General features: G+C 38.6%; 1 protein-coding gene across 8 annotated transcripts in view; it reads left to right on the forward strand.

Moving 5' to 3' along the window:
* The window catches only part of KNTC1 (kinetochore associated 1), an 81,847-nt gene that overhangs the window by 528 nt on the left and 56,155 nt on the right, over positions 1-25,164 (forward strand). For 3 of the 8 annotated variants that reach the window (XM_084649175.1, XM_084649181.1, XM_084649182.1), the window contains exons 1-24: positions 71-234; positions 4,803-4,954; positions 5,142-5,262; positions 6,476-6,591; positions 7,042-7,114; positions 9,179-9,256; positions 9,935-9,969; positions 10,207-10,317; positions 11,634-11,727; positions 12,325-12,377; positions 12,667-12,779; positions 13,565-13,619; positions 14,112-14,210; positions 16,297-16,340; positions 16,440-16,505; positions 16,588-16,663; positions 17,825-17,950; positions 18,041-18,130; positions 19,457-19,522; positions 20,063-20,124; positions 21,072-21,183; positions 22,092-22,235; positions 22,466-22,522; positions 22,874-22,975. In XM_084649175.1, coding sequence (XP_084505301.1) covers positions 4,823-4,954; positions 5,142-5,262; positions 6,476-6,591; positions 7,042-7,114; positions 9,179-9,256; positions 9,935-9,969; positions 10,207-10,317; positions 11,634-11,727; positions 12,325-12,377; positions 12,667-12,779; positions 13,565-13,619; positions 14,112-14,210; positions 16,297-16,340; positions 16,440-16,505; positions 16,588-16,663; positions 17,825-17,950; positions 18,041-18,130; positions 19,457-19,522; positions 20,063-20,124; positions 21,072-21,183; positions 22,092-22,235; positions 22,466-22,522; positions 22,874-22,975 — 2,025 coding nt within the window. In that variant the 5' untranslated portion in view covers positions 71-234; positions 4,803-4,822. Of the gene's footprint in view, positions 1-70; positions 235-3,102; positions 3,295-4,802; positions 4,955-5,141; positions 5,263-6,475; positions 6,592-7,041; positions 7,115-9,178; positions 9,257-9,934; positions 9,970-10,206; positions 10,318-11,633; positions 11,728-12,324; positions 12,378-12,666; positions 12,780-13,564; positions 13,620-14,111; positions 14,211-16,296; positions 16,341-16,439; positions 16,506-16,587; positions 16,664-17,824; positions 17,951-18,040; positions 18,131-19,456; positions 19,523-20,062; positions 20,125-21,071; positions 21,184-22,091; positions 22,236-22,465; positions 22,523-22,873; positions 22,976-25,164 lie in introns of those variants that run through there. The other 5 variants (XM_084649177.1, XM_084649179.1, XM_084649178.1 and 2 more) reach the window with 5 other exon arrangements.

Genomic DNA, 25,164 nt, shown 5'->3' on the forward strand with positions numbered 1-25,164 from the left:
CTAGTGGGCGGGGGGAGCGATAGTTAGTTCCTCGGGCGCGACTTTGCGTTTGACCCTTACGGCAGCCTGTAGCTGACTGAGAAGGAACGGGGAAATTCCCGCCAATTTGAATCTCAGCCTCTGAGGCAGTTATGTCCTATGCCCGGCTCGCCACCTCCCTCCTGTGACTGAGGTGAGAGAGACCTTTATACAGTGCCTCTGGGCTTACGCATTGCTACTGGATGCCAAGCTGAGGTACTGTTGGGGAGAGTGTGGTACTGATAAAGTACCCCTGAGCGGGGGAGGAGGTTGATACTCGGGGGGTCATAAGGACAAAATTCTCTGATGGGGGGGGAAGAGGATCCTTGGGTTGAGCTAAGGCTCATGATGCAAAGTGCAGCGTTGTCAACCCCCAAGGTTCACGAATCATGAGTCAGACCCCCTGAAATTATGAGATGGGTCCCACCGTCATGAGGATTTTTTGAGGTTTTGATTTGTCTTAATTTTTGAACAACACTCCCGTGTTTGTATGGTCGTGCACGTTGTCAGTGCTCCCCTCCCTTAGTACGGTTATTCAGGCCCCCGTTGCGGGAGCTCTCCCGTCCACATCTGCCCCGCCCCTGCCTAACACTTATTTCCACCCCCCCCCCCCATCAGTTTTGCACAAAGCCTCCTCTGGGGCTCTTCATCCACCACTCCCAGGCTTGGCAGGGCAGCTGTAGCTAGTCTTCTTCCAGGACTAAGGGGCAACTCCAGGGCTCTTCAGCTCCTCTCCCCTCTCAAATGCTGGATGTTGCATGTAGGGTAGGGTGGGCTGGGCTGGGCTGTTTCGTTTCTTCTTTGCTTTTCTCAGAATGATGTGGGCTCAGTCCCCCGTATGGAAAGAGCTCTGCCTGGCTCCTGGAGCTCTGCTTGTGTGTGATTTCAGTCACCCTGTCTGGGCACGGTAAGGGTGGTAAAGGGTTAGAGAAAGGGTGGTAGCACGAAGCACCATCAAAAAGTGCTTCAGGCTAACATCCAAGGTATTACCAAGCCAACTATTCATCAGTTGGCTCAATGTGGGGATAGGGGGTGAAGTGTATTTCAGATTTGATCTCTGAAGAGAGCCTTAGAGTGCTGAAGGTGTTGGAGAATGTGATCTATGATGCTGACACAAGCTCGGAGCATACTGACTGTGGATGTGGTTTATGCTCTGAAGCACCAGGGTTGTACGCTTTAGGGTTTTGGCAGCTAAACTGATCATTAAGTCAACAGGATAACACAAAGTCTGCCTCCTGGAGAAGTTGTTGTTTGTCTGCTTTCCCCCCACCTTGCCACCTGGGGAAGAGCAGCCAATCAGAGTAGGTTTCAGGGCAACTTCACCTGTAATCCTCTTCTATAGTCCAGCAAGGGCATATACTCTTCACTCCAGCCTTCTCAACCATCACCTGTCTTGGGTAGATACCTTGCTCAGAAGGGGGAGAGAGGCAGGTATTTCTACGCTAAACAGTTCCTTGTCTGCACTGTATTATTCCCCAAAAGACAGACTGCCTAAGCAGGCCTTCTTTGCTTCTCTCCTCAGAGACGGCAGACAATGTAATTGTCAAGTTATAATTTGCTATATAGTTTTCTTAGCAAGCACTCTTATTCTTAACATAAAAGCATTACAGAAAACATTAAAAGCCAATAAAAACTGACACACACAACAAGCTTACCAGAGATCACCCCTCACTCCAGCAGGGGCTCTGGTTGGTAATTAGTCCTTAAAACCCACAACAGGTTTTTTCTTGTGGTCACAAGTTTAATCACAACTTCTACTCAGAACAAGTCTAGTAGAGCCTCTGTGGCGCAAAGACCTTCCAAACCTTCCCTAAGGATTGGGCCCCACTTGGACCAGAGGTCCTGTCTGTTTGCCGGATCAAAAAGAAGATCCTGAATCAGTTTTAACTCAGGCTATATAACCAAAAATTCTTTTTGTCTGTTGGTCCCTAGAGCATCTAGTTTGACTAGTATATGCAAGCATCTCTCCACGTAGTGGTGGTGGTGTTACAACCTGAATGAGTTTGCCCAATCATGATCCATTGCTCTTAGTTCCTGGAGATCTGTGGTCTCTCTTCCCCATAGAAATATCCTACATGAGGAATGGTATACAAGTGTAAAATTAAAGAATTAAAAAGTTAGCTTAAGTCTAGTTAGGAAAATATATGTTTTGAGGAAAGGCCCTGACTAGCAAGCAGAAGGAAAGCCTTGAAAATAATAAGTGATAAGGCCAGAAGGAATAAAGTAGGGAGGATGTCTGGTTCAAAGACTAAACTAATGAAATAAGGGATAGTTTCTAAAAAGAAGGCCTCTGACCCATAGGGGTGACTGCAGATGGGTTTTAAATTAAAAAAAAAAATCTATCTTAAAATGAGCCAATATGGACCTTCCCACCCCACATACCATTGTTCTCCTATGTGGCAGGTTGAACAAAAACAAAAGCTGTTGGACAGCAGGAAGGAGGGGAAGAGATAAGGAGGAAAGGCCTTGGGAAGAAAGAATGTTGTAAATCTTATCTGAATTAAGACTGGAAATAAGGGTGAATTGGCAATGACATTACGTGTTTGTTAAAGGGTATTTAAGAAGTCAGCTCTTAAAGGGTTCATTGCCAATACCCATCTGACTATGTTGGAAGCAAGGTGGGTCTAAGCACCCCTGGATTTAGCCTGTTTATAAGTATCTTGATTAAATGCTTATGTTTTGTTAGTGTTCAGAGGTAGTAAATTACTTATTGTTTGGGCTTTGGGGGCATGTTCAGAGCAACTGTATAATGTATCATTTGGCCTTTTGATTTAATAAAAGAATTTGATTAAATTGGTGTTTGATAATTTCCCATATCATTTCAAACATTAATAATTCCAACACCTAAACAGTACATAAACACTTGCCTTTTTAATACAAAAAATTCCTAAAATACTTAATTCAGTAAGGTTAACTTAAGTCAATAAGGTTTGTCTAGGATATTGTCATATCTGTCACAAGGACTTCCTTTACAGAAACCTGCTGGGGGGGTGTGTGGCAAGGGTAGGGTTGGGGGACTGGCATTCCCTTTCAGCTACACATCTGCCTGGGACAGCTGCAGTCTTATAAAGTGTCCTTTTACAGCAAAGGAAGCCATTCACCATGAGGAACAGAAGACTCAGCAAGAGGAAGTGGAGATAGCAAGGACTCTATCCTATAAGAGTTGGGCTAATACCAGGAACTCACAGAAGGGGCAAGATCAGACTGAAGAGGATTATGTTCAGAAGTTTATCTTCCATAGATCTGTAACTCTTAAGCTTTTCAAGAGTAGAGTGTGTGGGTGTTTAAGAAATTCCTTGGTTAAGCCTATATGTTCTTGTATTACTGCCATGTTGCCCCCAAAGAATGTAACTTAGGTAAATCAGAGCTCATGCAACCAGAAGGACCCTGTAGGGAAAATGACTAAACTACTGGAGGCTCAGGAAGGCCGAAGCACTGGTTCTAGGTAGCCAGACTGGAGTCCCATTATCAGAAGGGGTATGAAACAGGATCCACAGGGGGGGAAGTGCACCTCTGACCCAAAATCTGGAGCAGGAATCACCCTCTATACCCAGGGCCTTTAGGAGCATGTAAGATTCAGCTGTTGGATCCCATCATAGCAGACAAGTATCCTTTTAGAGAGAGGGGGACTGGACCAAGCTGTAACAGGCCATGGTGGAATTTTCATGCAATCTCATGCCACTATCCCAGGACAAACTGATGCAGAGCTGTGTAACTGTGGCTCCTATACTCACCTAGAAATATTGAGCCTGTTGGCAAAATTGGTGAGAAAATTTTTGGGGAAAGTGTTATACTTGGAACTAAACAGATTGTTAACCTGAACTTAAAATAATTTAAAACAGTATCCGTCACAGGATTTACTACTCACCACTGGGGCACCTCAATGTGGGAAGATCTGGGGATTAGCTCTCAGCCAGTCTAACATCCCTTCCTTTGGTTGCTCATGACATCTCTGTACCCTGGACTCAGTTGGTCCTTCTTTGAAGCTCAGGGGGCTCCCTCTTTGTGGTTTGACCCTCTGGCCAGGTCACTGTAGTTTTCCCCTTCTCAGAGTGTCAAGTCCCACTGGATGATCTGTCTCAGGCAGCCTTCCATTCTTCTGCCCAGGCTATGCTATTTCCCCAGTGGCTAATAAGGGAACCTAGACTCACCTACTACTCTAGGTTCCAGCTGAGGGACCCTATGTCCACTAACTATGGTCCAAGCAATCCCAGACCATGTTTCTGTTTCCCTGGGCTCTTTCCCATTTTCCCTTCTTTTTCTGACCTACCCCTGGGTTGCCACTGGAGCTTCCTCAGCTCCCTATGACTACATTACCATGTCTCTTGTTCTTGCCAGAATCTACAGTCAATGGCAGCATCCCACGGCTTTCTCCCCCAGACCTCTTCCTGGACTCTTGCAAATTCACCTCCCCTTTAGGGAGTGACCATAGAGTTCATTCCTATAAACCCTTCTTGGGGGCTGTTTCCTGGTTATATACTAGGCCAGTCTGCTCAGCTGGGCTTCATCATCAGTTAGACATTATCAGTCCTGACTCCTCCAGGTGCAGCCTGTCACGTGGTTGATGGACCCTTTCTTTCTTACTCAGGCCTTGTGTGGTGTGATTACCCCATCACAGAGTCCCTTAACCCTGGATACACACAGCTTATTGTACCATCCTCTTTAAATATAGAATCATAGTATCATGACAAAGTCGGTTCTATGTGATAATACCAGTTGTTTAAATGTCACTTTGCTTTAATGCCATTTAGCTTTTGCTACTATGATTTCTATCTATTTATCAGAGGTAAAGAAGTTCTTCAATATGTGGAATGATATTGAACTTCTGACAAATGATGACACAGAAAGTGGACGACTGAACATAGGTTCGAGACAAGAATGTGGAACTGCCTTGTACCAAGAGGATACGCTAGTTAAAATAACTTCCTCTGAAAAGGTAGAATTTATCAGGATCAGAGCTTATTATGCTGGAAGTTATTGGAACTATGTAAAAAAAACTGTTTTAGACTAGTAGATTATTATATATTGTCTTATTTTAATTGTTGAAAAGCATTACTCTTATCTGTATTTTTAAAGGTACTTTTAGTTCCTTATATTTCATAGCTCTTCTTTTTATTTCTAAGGTCTTGTTTAATCCAAAACTATATGCATGCAACTCAAGTGATGGCTGTATTATTGTGGCTGACAGATCAGTGTCACTTCTTGATAGCATTTGCCAGTCTTTTCAGATGCACATTCAATTTGGTGAGTTTATTGTTTTGGAATTAAACTAACTGCAAGTGAAAATTGCCTATGGATTCAGTTAATTAAAAACAGCTTTATTATTTTAATTATTTTCTAACTGAAAATACAGGAAGTACCCTTCATCAATATATCCTAGATTTAAAAAAAACCCATTATAATAGAACATTTGTATAAACAATATGGCACCTCTGTTGCCCCTAGAGGTCATTAACAAGGCTCCTATTAACTTTATCGGGGATCTATCAGAGTATAGAGGTCCACCTATGTGAAGCTCTTTGCAGGATTGAGGTCTGAAGTCTCAATTCTGGAAACGTTTATGCGTGAGCTTAATATTAAATATGTGACGAATCCTAATGGCTTCTGTGGGACTACTCACATGAATGAAGATGTGTGTGTATTTGCCGGATTGGGATCAAAAAGTGAAACTACAGATATGATCCAAAGACTCCCCAATTTGCATCTTGAGTGAGAATTGGGGGAGATCAAATCTATATAACCATGGAGACAAACTATATCTGCTATTTTTATTACCTTGAAAGTATGTAATTTGTGAGAAAAAAACATGACCAACTAATATTGCTTTTAGATTGAAAAGATTTATATTACCACAAAAGTTAAACAAAACCATTTATATCATAGAATACAAAACCCTGTTGATATTAGAACAGTGATTTACCAGCTCTTCACACAAAATGAATTGTGGACAATTTTTAGAATCATTATATTAGTCTCAAGCCTGATTTTGGGAGGTTTGTGCTCAGCCTGGCCTCTGCTGCTTCTCCCTCCCGCCCCTTCATCCAGGTCTTAACTTGCCAGGACTTGCTGTGAAAAGTGATATTAAACGTACAAATTTCACTTTTCACAGCATTATTTTTATTATTGAGTCTGCAAAAAAAAAAAACCTACATAAATAAATTGCAATGTGTATACATGCATATTGATTTGTTTTTCCTGAAGTTAATTAAGTATTTTAGTAGAAAAGTGTCAGTGCAGCCACCAGCAAGAGTTGGTGGCCACATTCTGAGGCCACCAAAAAATTTGTTGTGAGAACCCCAGACTTAGAGCATGTGGAAGAATGCTCCTTTCTTAGGACTTCTATAAATCAAAATAAATATTTGAAAGAATTTGAGATGCTGCACTACTAACTTATTCATGCTTGAACTGCATTATCTATGACAACCTAATATTTGAAATTTTGGTTTGGAATTTTCAGACACTGAAGTGGATGTGGTTGGTTTGTGTCAAAAAGGACAGTTTCTTGTGGTCGGTGAGAGAAGTGGTAACCTACATCTTATTCATGTACCATCAAAGCAAACTTTGCTAACTAATGTACGGAACTTACTTTTTTGTTCCATTCTCAATTTCTTGCATGCTTTTTTGTGTGTGTCAAATATCAAAATATTAATAAACTGAGTATCTTGAAGGTGACTCTTGCTTTGGCTGACTATGCATGTTAGGTTATAAGGAACTCCCCCCTCCCCCCCCCCGTGCGTAAATGTCCTGTGCGTAAATGATCTAGTGAACTTTATTTAAATACAAAAAACAAAACAGCCCCATTTTGTATGAGGATAAGGACTATTTCTCCAAGAGTGTGCAGGATTGATCCCTAAAGTAATTTTTTATGTTACCAATTCCTTATTATTCAAAATTGCACGTTAATGCAGAATTTCTGTAGGGAAAAAAGTACAGGTTTAAATTAATATGTATTATTTCCTAATAAGCACATAATTTTAATCCAAGATGGAATAAAATTTGTCTTTATGTTGACTTTTATTTTAGGTTTTGGTTCAGAAATCTGAAAATGAAAAGACTTATCTAAACCTTATTATAGAAAAAGATAATGCAGATGGAGGTAAGTTTTTTCTTATAATTCTTCCTAAAAATAGCCTGGTTTTAACTCTCAGAAGAAAAAATAAACTGGATGTGATCTTAACAAAGAGTAATTTATCTGTAATAAAAATGTACGTGCTGTGATAGCTGGACTGGACCCCTTAGGGCTCAATCCTGCAAGTGTGGAGCACTCTGGCCCTGATCTGACAGAGCACAACAGCACATGCCTAACTTTAAGTATAAGAGGAGTCCCATTGAACTGCATTCTTAAAGTTAAGCACATGCTTATGTACTTTGGTGGATCAGGGCCAGAGTGCTCCGTACTTCCAGGGTTGAACTCTTGACTGAGCTCATGACTGACAACTTCAGGAAAACAAGGAGAAATGTGCTCCTTAGTAACCATTTATGTATGTTATATTTTTCTGTACATCTCTTCTTGGTGTGTGTTAATATTTAAAAGTGGATATTCACATGCATTCAGGATATTGTTTAACAGACTGTCTCATTGCTCCTTTAAGCCCAGATCCTGTAAACATACATGTACTTAACTGTACACATGTGAGCATTTCCATTTACTTCAGTGGAACTTCTTGAATGTGTATGGTTAAGCACATGGATGAGTTTTTGCAGAAACCAGACCACAATCACTTACTAAAGTGTTTTGGTTACATTTAATTTCAGATTTTTCATTTTGTTTTTTATTTATAAAAAAATGGGAGATGAGTATGTTATTTGGAATGACTGTACTTCAGAACTTTTCATTTTCCACAGCTACTGTACCAGGGAAGCTGCTCAGGTTTCCTATATATTGTTTTAATTAATTATTATGCCCCACTTGACAGGTGGTACAGGCAATAGGGCCTGATCCAAAGCCCACTGAAATCAGTGGAAAGACTCCTATTGACTTAATTGACATTGCATCAGGCACATCCTGAGCATCTGGTTATTCTTGTGGTGAAATTGTGACTTCTACGAAGTCAGTATCAAAACTCCCATTAACTTTAGTGGTGCAGGATTTCACCCTTATACATTGTAAGTACATGGAGTCTTTAATAGTAATTTGTTTCACTTCTGTTAATCTAACCAAAGAAGCCAAATTGCATTGTTTGTAACTACATTTTTGTGGTACTAATTTATATATTGAACTGCTTATTGATGTTTTGGAAAAACAAATGTTTTTTGACAGATCTGTTTAAGGTAGTTAGTGACTAAAATTTTATAATGGCCGGTGAATGCTTTAAACAATTTTTTTCTGATGCATGTCTTTTTACAAGTACTGGCTTCTAAGTGAAGTACTTGAGTTCTTTTTTTGTTATTTAGAAGTTTGACATCAATATTTATTTTTTCTCTATTTGGCATATGTTCCCTCTGAAACTAACCTGGTTCTGATTGTTTCTTGTTTCTTTCTTTATGCACTACCTATCTTTGCTGAGGCATGTTTTCAAATAGTACTTAGATATGAATGTCTGGGGTGTTACATTTTCATTGGAGAGCCTGTAACTTCAGATATCCTTTCCTTTGCTGGTCTGACAGCATTGACTGGTGGGAATTTAGGGGATGAATTTAGGATCTATTCTCTTAGGACACTAATGTGAGATTTTAAATTTATGTTGTTAGTTTATTTTTAGTTAGTAGCATCTTTTTGGTTGATTTAGAACGAGTTTTGAGAACTTTATTTTTATATATATGAACGCCTATTGACTTCGGAATCTCAGGATTTGGCCTTTAGTGGTGTATATGTACTTAGTGACATTAGTGAGAAGGAGATTTTTGTGCAGTTACAATAATACTTAACAGCATCACTAGTATCAGCAAAGTTCTATGAATTATGTCATTCAGCTGCTGTTAGAGTTGCATGGGGTAATCTCAGGCTGTGTTATGTATGTTGTTCTTAATTTTGGTCCCACACAGATTTAAAAAATATATATATATCTCATTCTGTGCTTGGTAATGTTCTTACATTTTATTTGTTAAAGTAACTAGTTTGACCTAATCTAAAATTATTCTAATCTGGTGAAAAGTTTGGTCTAAATAATTTTTAGACTTTAGAAACTTAAGTTTGTTGTATTTGTGTTTATTTTTATAGGTATCTATCACATATTCATTCTCACAAGCAATGGATTCTTTTGCATTATGTGCCTCCCACTTGCAAAAATTCAGGAAGGTATGATGATACAACTCATGTTTAAAATTAAATTCCAGATTGCTGTGTATTAACCTATAATAACTAAAATACTTTTGCGTGCTGCTTTCTGTAGTGGCTCAGAGTCCAGTCCTGTGAAGTGCTGAGTGACCTCAACTCCCATTGGCTTCAGAGGGAGCTGAGAATGTTCAGCAACTTCCAGGAAAGGGTCTTAATCATTCGTAGGGCTTTTGTTTTTAAGACAGTGTGAACTAATTGTGAATGATGCACGATTTTAGTTTAGTCTTAAACCCCCTCTCCTCCCACTAGTTTTGTATACTATTTTTATTTCTCCCACCCAACCCCCACTGCAAATTACTTATAGTTTACATTCCCTTCACTAATTCTGTTTCTTATTGAGAGTATTGCTTGTTACGGGAATAGAATTCCAAGTCATAGTATTACTGTGTTAGTTATATTGAACAATATTATAAATTACTTTAATGAGGTCACCAAGAGCACAGGACCACCCTGGGCTTTCAAAAAGTTAATTTTCTATAACGCCATAGTATGACCAATAGAAATGCATGTGAACTTTGATTATAGCGTTGTTAGTGCTGTACAGAGCTGTCAGGTTGGCATTATAGCTATCCAATATGAAACTATGAAACCACATTTTTTGTTTTTTACTTTTTTTTTTTTTTTTTAATTTTTATGTAGCAATTGACAAGATGGACATGATTACAGCAAAGAAGGTAAATAGCAGTATCTGCTAGTGTACCAATTGGTGCATCTGTTACAAATCTCCAATTTAACAAAACTTTGATTTGTATAGTTTATCAAACACTTTGTTTGAAAATTTTTTAATTGCTGTAAAGCTAACTGATAAATGGGTAAACCGAAGTTTTCTTTACATCCTAAAGTCAGCGTTTAAGTTTTAACAAACTTTTATTTATTATTCCATAAATAACTGTGTGTTTTCATTTTTCCAGTTACAAGGAATGATCAAGACTGCTTATACTTCTACAAAGGATTATCACACCCTTGGTTGTCTGAATTTTGTGATTGGTTACTCGATGAACAACATCCTGCTGATAATTGGGGTAAATGTCCATACTGATATTTTATTGAAAAAAATGTTATGGAGACAAAATGATTAAAATTATCTGATGCATTCAGATGTCTGTTAATATAATGATAGTCTGCAATATCAGTAATCTTTTGATGGATTAAAAGACAATGTCAAGATTTTAGTTTTAAAGGGACAATTTGTCATTTCAAAACTGGGCATAGTGCTATGACGGTTAATGGTAAATGTGTGGAGCTTTATTAGTGACAATACTACATTGCAGGATTTTAGTTCATCTGCATGCACTCTTGTATTTCTCATTTAATCCTTGTTCTCAGAGGGCCCAATCATGGAGCACATGATTTATGAGGAGAGGCTGAGGGAACTGGGATGGTTTAGTCTGCAGAAGAGAAGAATAAGGGGGAATTTGATAGCTGCTTTCAACTACCTGAAGGGGGGTTCCTAAGAGGATGGATCTAGACTGTTCTCAGTGGTAGCAGATGACAGAACAAGGAGTAATGGTCTCAAGTTGCAGTGGGGGAGGTTTAGGTTGGATGTTAGGAAAAACTTTTTCACTAGGAGGATGGTGCAGCACTGGAATGGGTTACCTGGGGAGGTGGTGGAATCTTCTTCCTTAGAGGTTTTCAAGGTCAGACTTGACAAAGCCCTGGCTGGGATGATTTAGTTGGGGATTGGCCCTGCTTTGAGCAGGGGATTGGACTAGATGACCTCCTGAAGTCCCTTCCAACCCTGACATTCTATGATCTAATGTCAACTGAAGTCAATGAGAGTCTTTTTATCAGGCCCACATTCAACAGAGACTTGCCAAAGTACAATATAAAGCCCCAGTCTGCCAAAGTACTTGAGCACGTGCATAGTCCCATTAATTTTAAGGGAATGAAAATTATGGACATACTGAAGCTCTTTTCTGGACTAGGGCTCAATGTAGTCCGACAGATACATACTACTTGATCCAAAACCCATTAACTTCATTGCAGGACTTTCCATTGATGGGCTTTGGATCAGGCACCATGTCCTAGTTGGATGCAAATTGTCTGTTTGTAAATGTTCCGTGCTTTTGGAAGAGCCACAAAAATCTATTTTAGTGGGCAAGAATGATTGATTTAAATATTGTGATATAGTCAGTTCCTGAAAATAGGAAAGGAAAAAAGCTACTTTGATTTTTGAAATGTGTTTATCTTAACTATTAAGAGACTGTGTAGGATACTCAGCGTGACTTGCAACTTCCTAGAAACCTTTTTCTATTAAACTTCAATGAATGAGACAAACTTGACAACTACCAGAATTTCTAATATACAACCACATTTTGTTTTGTTTTTTTAAAAACAGGGTAAAGGTGACTGTGTGCTCTCCAAATGGGAGGTGGATCCTAGTAAAAACCTGGTGTCTGTTCAAAGTTTTGCTGATTCAAGTATGATTAAAGGTAAAAGTTAAAAAATTTGCCTGTAAAATAAGAAGTCTATTTATATAAATAGACAGGAATATAACTGAAAATATCTTGAGCTACTTTTTGTAATTGTTAGTTTACTGTTTTAATAATACATATAGTATTGCAAAAGGAGATTTCATTTGGTTGAGTATATACTGCAAGCCTAAATCTATGCTTCAAAGTTAACTTTTTGAAACAGATTTTTCTGCAGTGAAGTATTACAAGATGTATGACCTACAGCTGTATTTCCATTTTTTACAGGGTTGAATAAACTTTTCCTGTTAATCTGCTTTCAAATATTTGTCTCTAGCTGAGGAGTGAATGGGAGCATTATTTAGTAATGTTATTGTTCTTCTTCCTGGGCTTACTCCTAAAATGTGCTGAGCGCTCTGGTTTGAATCCAACAAAGCAGTTCAGCAGATAAAAACTTAAGCATTTTTAGGATTGGGGCCTAGTGAGCTACTAGGATGACTGACTCTGTAAGATCCATTTAACAAACTCTAAAGAAACTGCTTTGTAAATGGGTATTTCTACAGAATATTTGCAATTCAAATATGTTATTCCCAGACAAATATATATTTTCTTTCCTAGATGCAGTGCAATTACAGGTCATAGACAACTTGTTGTTTGTCCTGGATAAGGAAGTAAGTATAATTTCACTGATCTGTCTGAAATTGTTTTACAATGATTTTTTTAACTAATGATTTTAAAAAACCTTTTTATAAGGTAGAAATATGCCTTTCCTTATAGAGGAGTTTGATCTTGCACTGTGCTTTATTCTTTTGATAGAAATACTTCAAGACCTGGTACACTTATTTACTGTATTGTAAATATATTGGTGTTCTCCTTTTTGGACCTCTCAACCTAATAAAACATGTCTTGATTATGTCAAGAAAGTATGAAGTGGATACCTGACTTTTTGTTTTCTTCTAGAACATTTTGAGCATGTGGGATGTTTATTCTCTTACTTTGATTTGGGATTGGCCTTTAGTTCGTATTGAAGAATTTCTTCTAACTACAGAATCAGATTCTTCTTCAGTCGTAAGGTAAATGAAGAATTATAGTACCATCTTTGGAATATGAAGGGCCTATTACTGCAGGAACTGTCCAACCCTCATTTGACTTCCTGTGTGTCTTGGGGTAATCCCCAGTTGGTGACGTATGACAGATCTCATTTTTGCTTCTCACAGCGTTCCACTGACATTTTTCTAGCTCAGTAAAGCACAATACTGGATCTGCAGCCCAAGTATCCTTGACTTCCTTCCAGAGAGGGTAAAAATGAGGCCTCCTGCAGAGTGACTCTCCTTATTACTATTAAAGCAGTTTAGAACCCTCCCCGTAGAGTTGCAAGTATCATTTTGGCAACACTCTCATCTGCTGGACTGAACACTGGAGTATTGCTCTCAAGACTATGAGATAATAACATTATCCATAATAAATGCTATATAAATTCTAGTTATCTTCAAAGTAGGAAAATAAGTGGTATCTCATTTTGCAGGTTATGAAATTGAGGCACAGAGTTTAGGTGAATTGGCTATACCTACAAAAGAAATTGGTAACAGAGCAGAGATTAGAACACAAGAATTCTAGCTCTTACCATTAGACCATACTTTTCTTCCAAGTTTGCCACCACATGCATGGTTTCAAGCTTGGAAATTGAACTCCTATCCTATGTATGGTAACATATTGTGCTACTATAGGGCCATATATTGTAGTACTACAATATCTCAGTTTTCATAGAATACCTAAATTTTACAGATTGTTTCAGTATCTTTTTATAAACTTCATAATTTAACATAAGATTGATTCGGGTTTTTTTTCTTCTTTATAGGCAAGGGACTGCCAGCCTTAAACTAATAACCTTGACAGTACCTGTTAACAAACAGGTACGAATCTCTTTATTTATCTATATTCTGTTTTATTTTGATTACACAGCAGTTGAAAAGCGTGAAGATACGAGATGGCTGATTGTGCATGTAGTCAATAGTTGCCTTTTTCCTCAGTGTTTGCACTAAAAAAAACCCAAACTGGTATAAAAAGCAACCGTTATTTTGCTTTCTATTAGTTGCCCAATGTGAACAGGCATTGGAGTTAAGATAACTGAAACAGAATGTTGGAGTGAGATTAGTAGATATGCTTGTTTTTAAAAATATAATAAACATAGATGACATCTTCTAAAACAGTGTTCAACTTTCTCAAATTTTTGGCGTTTGTCCTCTGGGGGGCTCCAAAAAGTGCTCAATAAATTTTTTACCTCATTCTGTAGAAACACTCCAGAAAGAATCCTGCAAATAACTGTGGGGATTAATTTATTTTATCAGGCTGCACCAAATTCTGAGTTCTACATTTACCTTTTTGTTTTTTCCCTTATTTTATAGATGAGAAACCTCATGGTTTTTTCACTGCCTACAATGCACCTGCTCTATTCTTTGGAAGTATCTGATGTTTCTTCACTGGTTCAAAGTGGAATTAACACAGTATGTTTATATTTCTTTAAAAATTTAAGTGTTTTAATATGTATAACTTCTAAAGCGGTTGCTATGTTTGTTATTTCTTTTAGATTAGAGCCCCAAAAGTGGTAAAAACTATACATTCATATAAGAACAATTCCTTCCCCTGATGATCTTACAATCTAAATTAAACAAAACAAAAAAAACCCATGCCCTAAAAAATAATCCAAAGGACAGAGGAAAGAGATAAATTATACAAACGGTGATCAGGGTGGTGCTGAGCCCATGTCTTGTTAGTTTAATATTTTTATATTATGGGCAGCTGCCAATAAATCTTGCTGTTAGATTTATGGTTTGTGGGGTTTTGTTTTCTTAGCGTAAATTTTTTTTTTTTAGGTGACACTGCTGAGGTAGGTTTTTATGGAAGATTTAATTGATGAGGTGACAGCTTGACAAATGGATTTTTGGAGGGACATTCCAAACACAAAGGGCAGTTTGGAAGAAGGAGCTGAGAGATAGCCAAAGGGTTATCAACGCTTGCGTCACTGGTAGAGTGGAGTGGGTATTGGGAAATGTGAATGGATACCAAGACAGAGGTGTAGGTAGCTGTGCATTACTGTCCTCATTTTCAAGATGCTAAATAAGTTCTAGATTGCCTGTGCAGCACAGTGCGGAACTGGTCAAATGACTCAGGAGTATAATATGTTTGAAGCACTTGGCAAGAAAGATTATTTGGGCCATGGCATTTGGAGACAATAGAGGCTAATATAAAAAGCCAAAGAAGAGGAGATGATGATAGTCAAGGCAGGAGGTCAGGACAGAAATTTTGGCTTTCTAGATGAAGAGGACAGGTTGACTTTTAAAGACGTGAAGGAAAAAGTGACTGTCACGGTTCAGGGCCACTCCACCTGTATGCCCCTCCATGGTCCCTTTGGGCCTCCACTTTAGACTCCTGGCTCTTGGATAGACAGCCATGCATCCCTCCCTCCTGCCCGGGTTTTTTCCAGGCTGCACAGTTCCTGCCTACACTGAGATATTCCCAGCGAGCCAGACTGCCTAAACAGGCCAGCATCTGTGCTTCAAATTCTTTCCAGAGGCTATGAACAGCTATAATTATCAGCAGTCACAAGTGACCACACAAACGTAAGCAAGTACGTTTATTTTTAAGGTGAAAACATTAGAGAAAAAACATTAAAAAATAATAAGGGAAACTACACACTTGCTAAAAAGCTCATCAGAGATCACCCCATCCCCGACTCCAACCTCAGGCTCTGGTAGATGTTAGTCCTTTAAACCCCACAACTGTTTTTTTCTTCCCCCATTGTAATAAGTCTCAGATTCAGAACCAGAATAACCATGAATAGTTTGATCTTTTCTTTATATTGCTTGGGCCTTTGATCTTGGCCTCATGTAACAGGTGAACCTCACAGACAAAGCTCCACTCCTGGGGGCATATTTTGAAAAGGCTGGGTTTTTGTATAACCATTGGTGGGCAATTTGCATTCACTTGCCCCTAGATATTTACCAGGAAATTCACTTTACACATATTGTCCCAAATGTCCATTCACGCTGAGCATATTGTTCAGTATATTCCTTTGATCATCCAGGCCTTGCATTCCATTTCCCTCAAAGAGGTTACATAAAATCCTGGCCTAAAGTAACACACAAATCATTAATTTAATACATTGGACCTCAAAAATATTTAAACTTAATTCAATAATGCCTCCCAAGGATACTGCAGGAAATTGCCATATCTGTCAGGGTGATATGGCCTGGAAGTGGGGAAGAAGGTGAGGGAGAGGTCAGAAATGACACTACTATTGAGGGCATGAGTGTTAGAATGAAAGTGTCACCAGTAATTGAGCTGAGGTAATGGGGGGATTTTGGGTAGAAAGACAGAGTTCAGTTTGGGCCATCTTAAGTTTTAGATGGTGGCAACCATCCTGGACAAAATATTAGTGAGACAGCAATAGGTGAGATATTGGGTAAGAGAAAATAAATATTTACATTCCAAATTAATAACCTCTTCATTATTGTTAGTTGCTTTGTACTGCTTGAGATTTTTTTTTTCTTTTTTTTTGTAACTTTAGTTTCTAATAATTATCTACTGCAGGATACAATATACTTTTTGGAAGGAATTAATGAAAATCACCAAAAGTAAGTCATATATTTGCATTTAATTAGATTACTGTTATATGGACATGTGTACAATTATTTTATATTCATACACACTCATAATTCCATAATTGCTTTCAGGTCCCCTGAAGGCCCGGTGTCTGTTTTAGTATTGAGAAGTTTAACAGAAGCCTTGCCGGAAAACAGGTATATTTTCTGTTTTGAAATTTTGCTTTCCCTTTATGTAACTTTGATACCTTATCACGCTTTATTTAATTTCTCTTCCTAGATTAAGTCGCTTACTTCACAAGCACAAGTTTACTGAAGCTGAGAATTTTGCTGTTCAGTTTGGACTGGATGTTGAGGTAAATGACTCATACTTGGCAATAAATTAAGAGATTAATTTGTGAGATTGAATTTATGAACTGAGTTTCTGTCTTTGTTAATTTCTTAATAGGATATAAAAAACATTCAAATTGTGAATTAGCTTTAAAATAAACTGATTTAAGATGAGCAGTTGTGTGTGAAAGAAGTAAATTTTCATCTGACATAACTAATATATCTCTGAACCATTCTTCATAAAGTATGCCTTCTGATGGAGGTTACCCATATAAGCATCAGGGGTGTAGCGCTGCTTGAAGAGCAGCACTTAATGTATGTTGATTAACAATAAAAAGACTAATTGGTTTGAGTCATTGCATTATTATTAGAACTTCCTTGGGATACTGGATCCAATCCTGCAGGGTGCTGAGCTCCCTCAATTCCTATTAGCTATTAGAGACCTTAGCATCTCCCGGGGGAAGCTCTCTTGGCCTTATTCTGAACTTGAACTATTTCTTTTATAGACAGACTGTTCTTAGTTGACAAAAAATCACGTTAGGGCCAATACTGCACTAGCTTTTTCTATGGCAATTCATTGGAGTTTGCCATTTGACTCGGATGGTAGCAGAAGCAGGACTGTAGCACTCGCCTTAGATATGAAATGCTAACTGTTTATGATTAACCAAATTTTCTAGTGGACATATTTTCTGAAATTGATCAAGAGAAATTAGAATTTATCAACAAATAATTTTTTACTTAGAAAGAGAGTGAGTTAATGGGTGATCAAGATAGATGGGATTAGCAGCATGTTTTGATTAGTTAACTTTATAGTTGTATTAATAATGAGTTAAAATAGCCATAGGCGCTTTTTTTTTTTTTAAAAGAATTTAATCTTTCCAGGGTCCTGAAGATAAATAGGAGTTTATACAACTTAACTCAACTTTATAAAACATCACATGGAAAAAGCCTAGAGAACTCTATCACCCACCCTGCAGTCCTGCGCAAACATGTATAGTTTAGTAAGCCAAGAAGTACCATGATAGGCACTTCTTAAATGAGGACATTCACCTTATTTGGACCTAGTTTCCTCCAGAATAATATTGTGATCTGACCATGTGATGACCTTTCAACAAGAGAGAGAGATTATCTCTTTAAAGCAGTAGGACACTAGTTTTAAAAGTGTCTGCCTTTGTTTTTTAAAACAGCTTGTTTACAAAGTAAAAGCAAGTGCCATTTTAGAGAAATTGGCTTCATCTTCCATTGGGAGTTATGGTCAAACAGTTTGGTTAGATCTTGTGGATGAAGCTAAAGAAAATCTGCATAAAATACAGGTATGTTGCACGACTCTTGTTGCACACATTCAACCAAGCTGAAAGGGAGCCTAGAGTTAAGAATTTTAAACTGTTTCTTTAATCAAACAGGATAACCATTTTGTCGTGAATTACTGCATAAATACTCCATGGCTGACGTATGAAACAACTCAGGAAATGTTAAACTATGCTAAAATCAGAGTAAGTTTTATATGAAACTTTATATGTATACCAGTACATTTCTGCTCTGTTTTCCCACTTGACTTGAATGACTGTCACTCTACAAGGGATGTTGCAGCTCAACAAAGAATGATACTGTTTTGGAGGACTGGCCAAAAAATTATGCAGACTAAGGGCTAAGCAAAAGGGGAGATGCTGTTGAGCACACTTTGTTGCTTCTCTATGCTAGGGTAAAGCATATTCCCAGTTAACACTTACTGTCAACAGCAAGCATTCCAGACACATTGCCTAATATGAAAATCATTTTTGCTTGTAGATGTGGTGTGTGGACTAGTTTTCTAGCTGACTTTCCTTATGCTCTTGAGTGTTGTGAAGGGATCCTTTTCCTCTTTCCCCTGCACAAAGAGCAGGACAGGGTTTCATTTGCACATTGGAAACCAGGATTTAGTCTTGGGCGCAGCAGGTTTACCAAGCCCTTTGCATGGACTGAAAACTAAACACTTATTTGAATTTTTCGTTCTTTTCACATTCCAGACTTTCCTGCCTTATTTAAAAGAACCAGGTAGATGTATTATGGCCCTGATCCTGCAAACACTGCATACATGTAGAGCCCTGTTTAGATACTTTTTGCAGATCGGATACACGTTTGTGTATCTGCAGATATTCTGTGGATTTGCAGGACTCTATACTGGGGGCTGGGCTAGGCTCCGAGGCATCCTCCTGCCAGAGCCTGGTTGGGGAGAGCCATATGGGCAGCTGTGGGGAGCCTGTGTGGAGTCACTGACCCTCCACCTGTCCTAGGCTGGGCAGAGAGCCTGGAGGGCGGGGATATGGCCAGGGGCTGCTCCCCTGCCCACACCCTCCTCTGTTCCCCCACACACACTCCACGGGCAGGTGGACGGTCCACCACGGTTCCCTGGCTGGGCTCCTCGCTGGCCTGGGAGGGGGGAGACCTGTGGAGCTGCCTGGGGGCTGCTTGGGCCCCCAGGGCAGGTGGAAGGTCCGCCACGGCTCCCCATGGCTGCCTGCCTGGCTCTGACCGTGGTCGGGCTGCGGCTCCAAGCCACCCCCTTCCCTGCACGGATACAAAATTTGTATCCACATCTGTCCTGCTATCCGCAGAAATGGTCCACGGATATAAAGTGGATACCTGTGAACTTGCAAGGCTCTACATACATGCAGAGATCCCGTGGAAAGATTAAGAACTTGCAGGATCAAGTCCTTGATTTATGAAGATACTAGTTTTTTGTTAGTGTTTACATTAAAATTCTACAGTGCTGTGCAATATCTGATACATTATGCATCAACAGTATTGTCAACTATTGTGTGTTAATACATTCATTTCAGATCTTGAAGAGAGATGACAAAACGATTGCTTCCTTATCTGATGGGGTTCAAGTGTCCATAACAGAAGTAAGAGAACAAATAAAAATTGCCTTAATTTTAAAAATGTGTTAACTTTCTTTAAACAGTTAGGCAATTTTAAAAATTGGATTAATGTCTAAATGTCTTAAAAATGTAATCTAAAAACATTCTTAAAATGAGATGAGATCCTGATACAGATATTGCTTTCAGAATGAAATGCTTCCTCTTCCTATAGAAATGAATGGTTCTTGAGTACTCTAGAAACTAGAGAGATCAATCTGATGTTTGTCTCTTGAATTTTTAATGTTCTGAAGGAGCTTTTAAACAACTATAAAATGTTTGTGTTTATTAAGCCCTGTTGCAGCTAAAATGGTATTCTGACAGTGTACAGGAGGTGGAGTGTAAGCCATTTATCGTCTTGAATTTTTGGAATAATATGTACTACGTAAATTGTCCTGCTTGACTAATTGGTTAGAGATTTTGGAAACCACCTGTACCTATCATTTTTATATTGTTTTTTCTTAACATCACTTTCTGAATAGCTAGAGTTTTCCCTTCAACTAAAATAACTCCTTTATCTCTGTACAGGTACTGAGAGCTCAAGCGAGGCTAACTACTTTCTATGGAGCCTTTGGACCAGAGAAATTCAGGTTTCCATTAAAACAATTTTTTCTTTTTATGTCGGGCTTTCCACTTGGTGTCTCCTCCTTCATTCATACTTTTACTCTCTCACCCCACCCCCAGAGCAGGTAGTGAGAAAGGAGCAGAGCTCCACTCCTGTCCCTAACATGACAGCTGAGGTAGCACAAAAGAGAGGGAAGTAACCTAGCTCCAGTGGGCTGCAGTAAGCTACTTCTGCCTCCAGGAGCATGTGGGAGAAAAAAAAAGGAATTGTGACCATCAGTCATAGTTCCTTTACTCTGAATCTCAATTTTTCCCCAGAACTGCTCATGGTGTTAGCCAAAGGCTCAATCTAGTATGTCAGCCTTTTTCCTTTTCTTCTATGGTCTTGTTTAATTTCCTACCTGCATAGGAAGTCAGCCTGCTCTGCTGTTTGTCTCCTTGATTGATTTATTTATTAATTACAAGCAAATTAAACAGAAAAATGTGTATCTTCCTTGTATGTGGGGTCTAATTTTCCCTCTATGTAACCATTAGGTTGGTGGTAGTTCTGCCACACACGAAGGGGGAAATGCACACTGCAGCCTTTTTTTGGACATTAGTATTCATTCCTTCACTGGGCTCATGATATACCACCAAGTAGCTGTATTGTGCCTCCTTGCAAAACAAAAACTGAGGAGGCCAGAAGGGAGCGTACAAAGTAAACCCTGGCCATTTGAACCAGAAGAGAAGTTAAGTCAAGCCTACATGGTGAAAATATGTAACCTAGATTTTTATGGTGTAGATGCTGTATTTTAAGCATTATTTAGCAGAAAATTGGAATTTGTGGATGTGTGTCATAGAAGAGAGATGATTTTTCAAAAACCTATATTCACTTTACCACTATCTCTGTTCTATAAAAACTTGGTGGAACATGTGTATGTATTTTAAATACTTTACATGAAAGCCTAAACACTTTTCCTCATCACACTCCTAGTGGAATTGCTTGGACTGAATTCTTGAATAATGAAGACATTTTCAAGAACATCCTTTTTCAGCTAGAAGGAGGCAATCTTCCTTGTGCGCAATACCTCTGGCTTAGGCATCAGGTATGAAGTCTCAAGTGTTTTTTAAAATCTCTGGTTTCAGAGTAGCAGCTGTGTTAGTCTGTATTCGCAAAAAGAAAAGGAGTACTTGTGGCACCTTAGAGACTAACCAATTTATTTGAGCATAAGCTTTCGTGAGCTGTAGCTCACGAAAGCTTATGCTCAAATAAATTGGTTAGTCTCTAAGGTGCCACAAGTACTCCTTTTCTTTTTTTAAAATCTGTTGTTCTAGAAAGCCCAATATTAAACACCTCCTTGACGAGTAGAAAGTCTGAGAGAATCCCATCTTTGATGAGGCTGACTTACGTTATCCTATTTCCTTTGCGTTCTGAACTTGTTACTGGTTAGACAAATTAATTTCTGTTGTAACATTACAGATAAGTCCATTTTGGGGGATGCCAAAGCCATGAAAGATGACATTTTTGGGACTCTGTTAGGCTTGCTGTCTCGTGTTTACCTTCTCAGGGGCCATGAATCTTGCTCACTAACAGAATTTTTAAGGCTTGCTTAAGACTTGACTGCTGCCTTGAAAATGCTTTGAAAACAGCTATGTGGATTGAGATGTAACAAATCCAAAATGCTGGCCACAAGGTATTGAATTTCCCATTGTCTTGCTGGAAAGAGCTAGAGATCCATAACTTTTTGGTTTTCTAAAGCAACAACATTGTAAGCCCATTTCTGCTTCCACTGAAGTTTGTGGCAGCAAGATTGTGTTCTATATGTTGTGATAAATTCACTTCACTTAGATTTTGTTTAACTTGACTACACTTTTTAACATGACATGTTTTCATATCACTGAATGGCCAAACTCTTCAGTAATATAAAAAGCCAAGTTAGAAAGAGCAGTATCTTTATTATATAATAGCATATGCTATAATAAAAACATAATTGTTTTGCTTTTTATATCTTAGGCAGATTTTGAAAGCAGCTTTGATGTGAATATGCTGGAGGACCTGCTTAACACAATCTGTGCTACCATTCCTGTAAAAGAACTGTGTCTGTGGTTTAAAAATGTTGTGATTCCTTTTGTAAGGAGGGTTGTGCCAAAAGGACAGGTAAAACTCTTAAAAGAAACATCCATGCAGATGACTTTTTTTTTTTTTTTTCAGATTAAGGTACACTGTTATATGCAAGCCTCTTGCAGAAATGGTATTTTTGATACTCAGAAAAGCCATTTCTTTAATATTGTGACTTTCTATAGTTTGTTTCAAAAATTAATAATTTTACTTCATATTATTGTAAATGTTTTTCTTTAACACAACATTTTAATCATTATGTATTTCAGAAAATATTAGCAAAATGGCTGGAACAAGGAGCCCGAAATCTTGAATTAACTGATAAGGTAAAGTATCAGGGGGGTAGCTGTGTTAGTCTGTATCCACAAAAAACAAGGAGTCCAGTGGCACCTTAAAGGCTAACAGATTTGTTTGGGCATAAGCTTTTGTGGGTAAAAAACCCACTTCTTCAGATGCATGGAGTGAAAACTACCTTTTCTAACTTTACTAATTTTAACTCTGTGAATCTGAAGTGTTTTTTTACCCACAAAAGGTTATGCCCAAATACTTTGTTAGTCTTTAAGATGCCACCGCACTCCTTGTTGTTTCTGATAAGGTAAAGTATATTTATGCTGAAAAAAACCTTGTATTTCTACACTTGTACTGATAGTCTCACTAATTTCTAATATTTTGGTTAGGTAAATTGGCCAGAAAATGGACTTCAAATGGCAGAGGTGTTTTTTACAAGTAAAAATCCAGGTGAACTGGGCCTGGCATCTTCCTGGCGTTGGATTCCCTTGGTAAGGAGTATAGTTAATTGATAACACTACGTTGCTGACTAAATATTTACATTACTGGGACAGATCTTAACATGTAGTCTTTTTATAATATGATTGCTAAGACCCAGTAATAGCAATCAAATACATTCTTTTGGTGAAGGAAGACTAATTTTAGGGAAATGAGGAATTAAGTTCCTATCTTCCTTTGTCTTATCTTTTAGCCGTGTTAACAAAATGTCCTTTTTGCTAGCCTTAACACATTTGCAGTTCCGAAATTGGGATGTAACATGTCTCTCCCTAGCCCATAAGGTGGCAGGGGGGGAATTACTTATAGCATGTCAAAGTTCCTGACTGATCTTCTCAACAATATTTACAACAAATCTTTTGACACATTCTGAACTTGTTTGTGATTATTCAAACCAAATCAATTATGGTAGCTCTGACAGTTTGTTTGTTGCTGTCTCTTCAGCAATACAACATATTTTTGCAGTTTCAGTCACTTTTATTGTGTTAGTCTCTGAGGTGCCACAAGTACTCCTTTTCTTTTTATTGTTTTGTGACAAATCATAACACTTAGCAAATTCCTGTGTTCAATAAAGTTGAGAATCTCACTCTTGCCATAAATCCCTATATATGAAGGTAGTAAATATACTATAGTACAATTTTGTATAGTACCTGCAATATAACATTACTACAGAACAATTTATGGCTTTAAAAAAAAAAACACACATTATCAGGAGGACATAAACCTATTAGCAAGACATGGAAGGCTACCGTGTGGTGAGTGCTCACCAGTCAGGTTCAGGGACCAACTCAGGCACACAGATATTAATGATGGACAGCAATACAAAATTGTCAGATAGAAATAAAAAGGGAGTTCTTCTTCCCCTCTTCTAGAGCCTTCTGGGTGCAGTGAAGAGGGACGATATGGTGTTTGCTACTCTCTCACCAGCCTCTTTTTGTTTTGAATCCTACTCCTAGATTAATAATTCTGGTATCTGTCAGCTTTTCTTAGCAGCAGCATGAAATTGACATGGTTCTTGAGAGTGTCACTGTAGAAAGAGAAGGCCCGGAAACATAAATTCTTGTATCAGAGGCCCAGTCTAAGGCCTGAAGCCTGAATCAAAGTAAAGCCTGAACCAAAGTACTTCCAGGCAGTGATAAGCAAAGCTGGGCTGTGAGCCAGAGGCAGGTCCCACTCACAGAAGTTGGCAAGAAAAGGTTGTTCGAGGCATGTGCACACACACACACACTAACTGCTAATGAGAGGAACTTGTGCCAAGACGGTGGCAAGACACTCCACAGACATAACAAGGAACAGGCAGGTATATCTTAAAGACAGGGTCAAAAGGACAACATGATGGATAGATTCATTTGAACTATGATGAGTAATCAGTCCCACAAAGATATAAAAGTAGGTCCCAGAGCGCATATCTTTGACCAGCCTAGGGGGCAGTGGAGTGTCTTGCCACTGACTGAGCTGTGTCCATTGCCAGAGTCGTAGTATGCCCTGTAGAGGCTATAGGGAACTATTACTATGCTTCATTTGACAATAAACCTGGCTCAGGTTCCTTCGTACCTTACTAGAGTCTGGTTTTTGGGGGTTCTCTCGGGGTCTGCTATGTTAGCTATCTGCACAGAGCTGGAGCAGCACACAGAGGGAGCACACACGCAGCCAACTGTTATCATCAAACAAGAGCGGAGCACCACACCGGTAGCTACCGACAGTCACTGCTGACTAGAAATGGTGAAACTAATTAGTCTTGTTTAACTTGTTGCTGTTTGCCAAAGTTCTGGACCATGGCAAAGGCAATGAACATGCCTATTTGTAGAGGCAGAAAGTGACACTGAATTGGCTTACTCTTTCAAATGTAAGCTGAATGTATCTCGACAAAAGAAAGACAAACTTAGTAGATTTTAAGCTTTCATTAAAACAAATATTCCACAGAATTAGGACTTCCCCCCCCCTCCTCCCCATGCAATGGGGGTGTAGGCGCAAGTAGCTTTTTCAAATCATGGGTTAGTCCATGCAAATAAAAGTAAATTTATGTAGGTTATAGTCATATGTATTCTATAGATACAGTAGCACCTGTAAATATGGTGGGACAGGTGACAAGAAATAAAGCGCAAAGCAAACCAACTGCTCATTGCAAAAGCTGAAAATGTGGAAACTATCAGAAGAACACAGTAATTGTCAGAGCTGCTGTCTT

Source organism: Lepidochelys olivacea (genome assembly GCF_965140295.1).
Source record: "Lepidochelys olivacea isolate rLepOli2 genome assembly, chromosome: 15".
NCBI classification, from domain to species: Eukaryota; Metazoa; Chordata; order Testudines; family Cheloniidae; genus Lepidochelys; species Lepidochelys olivacea.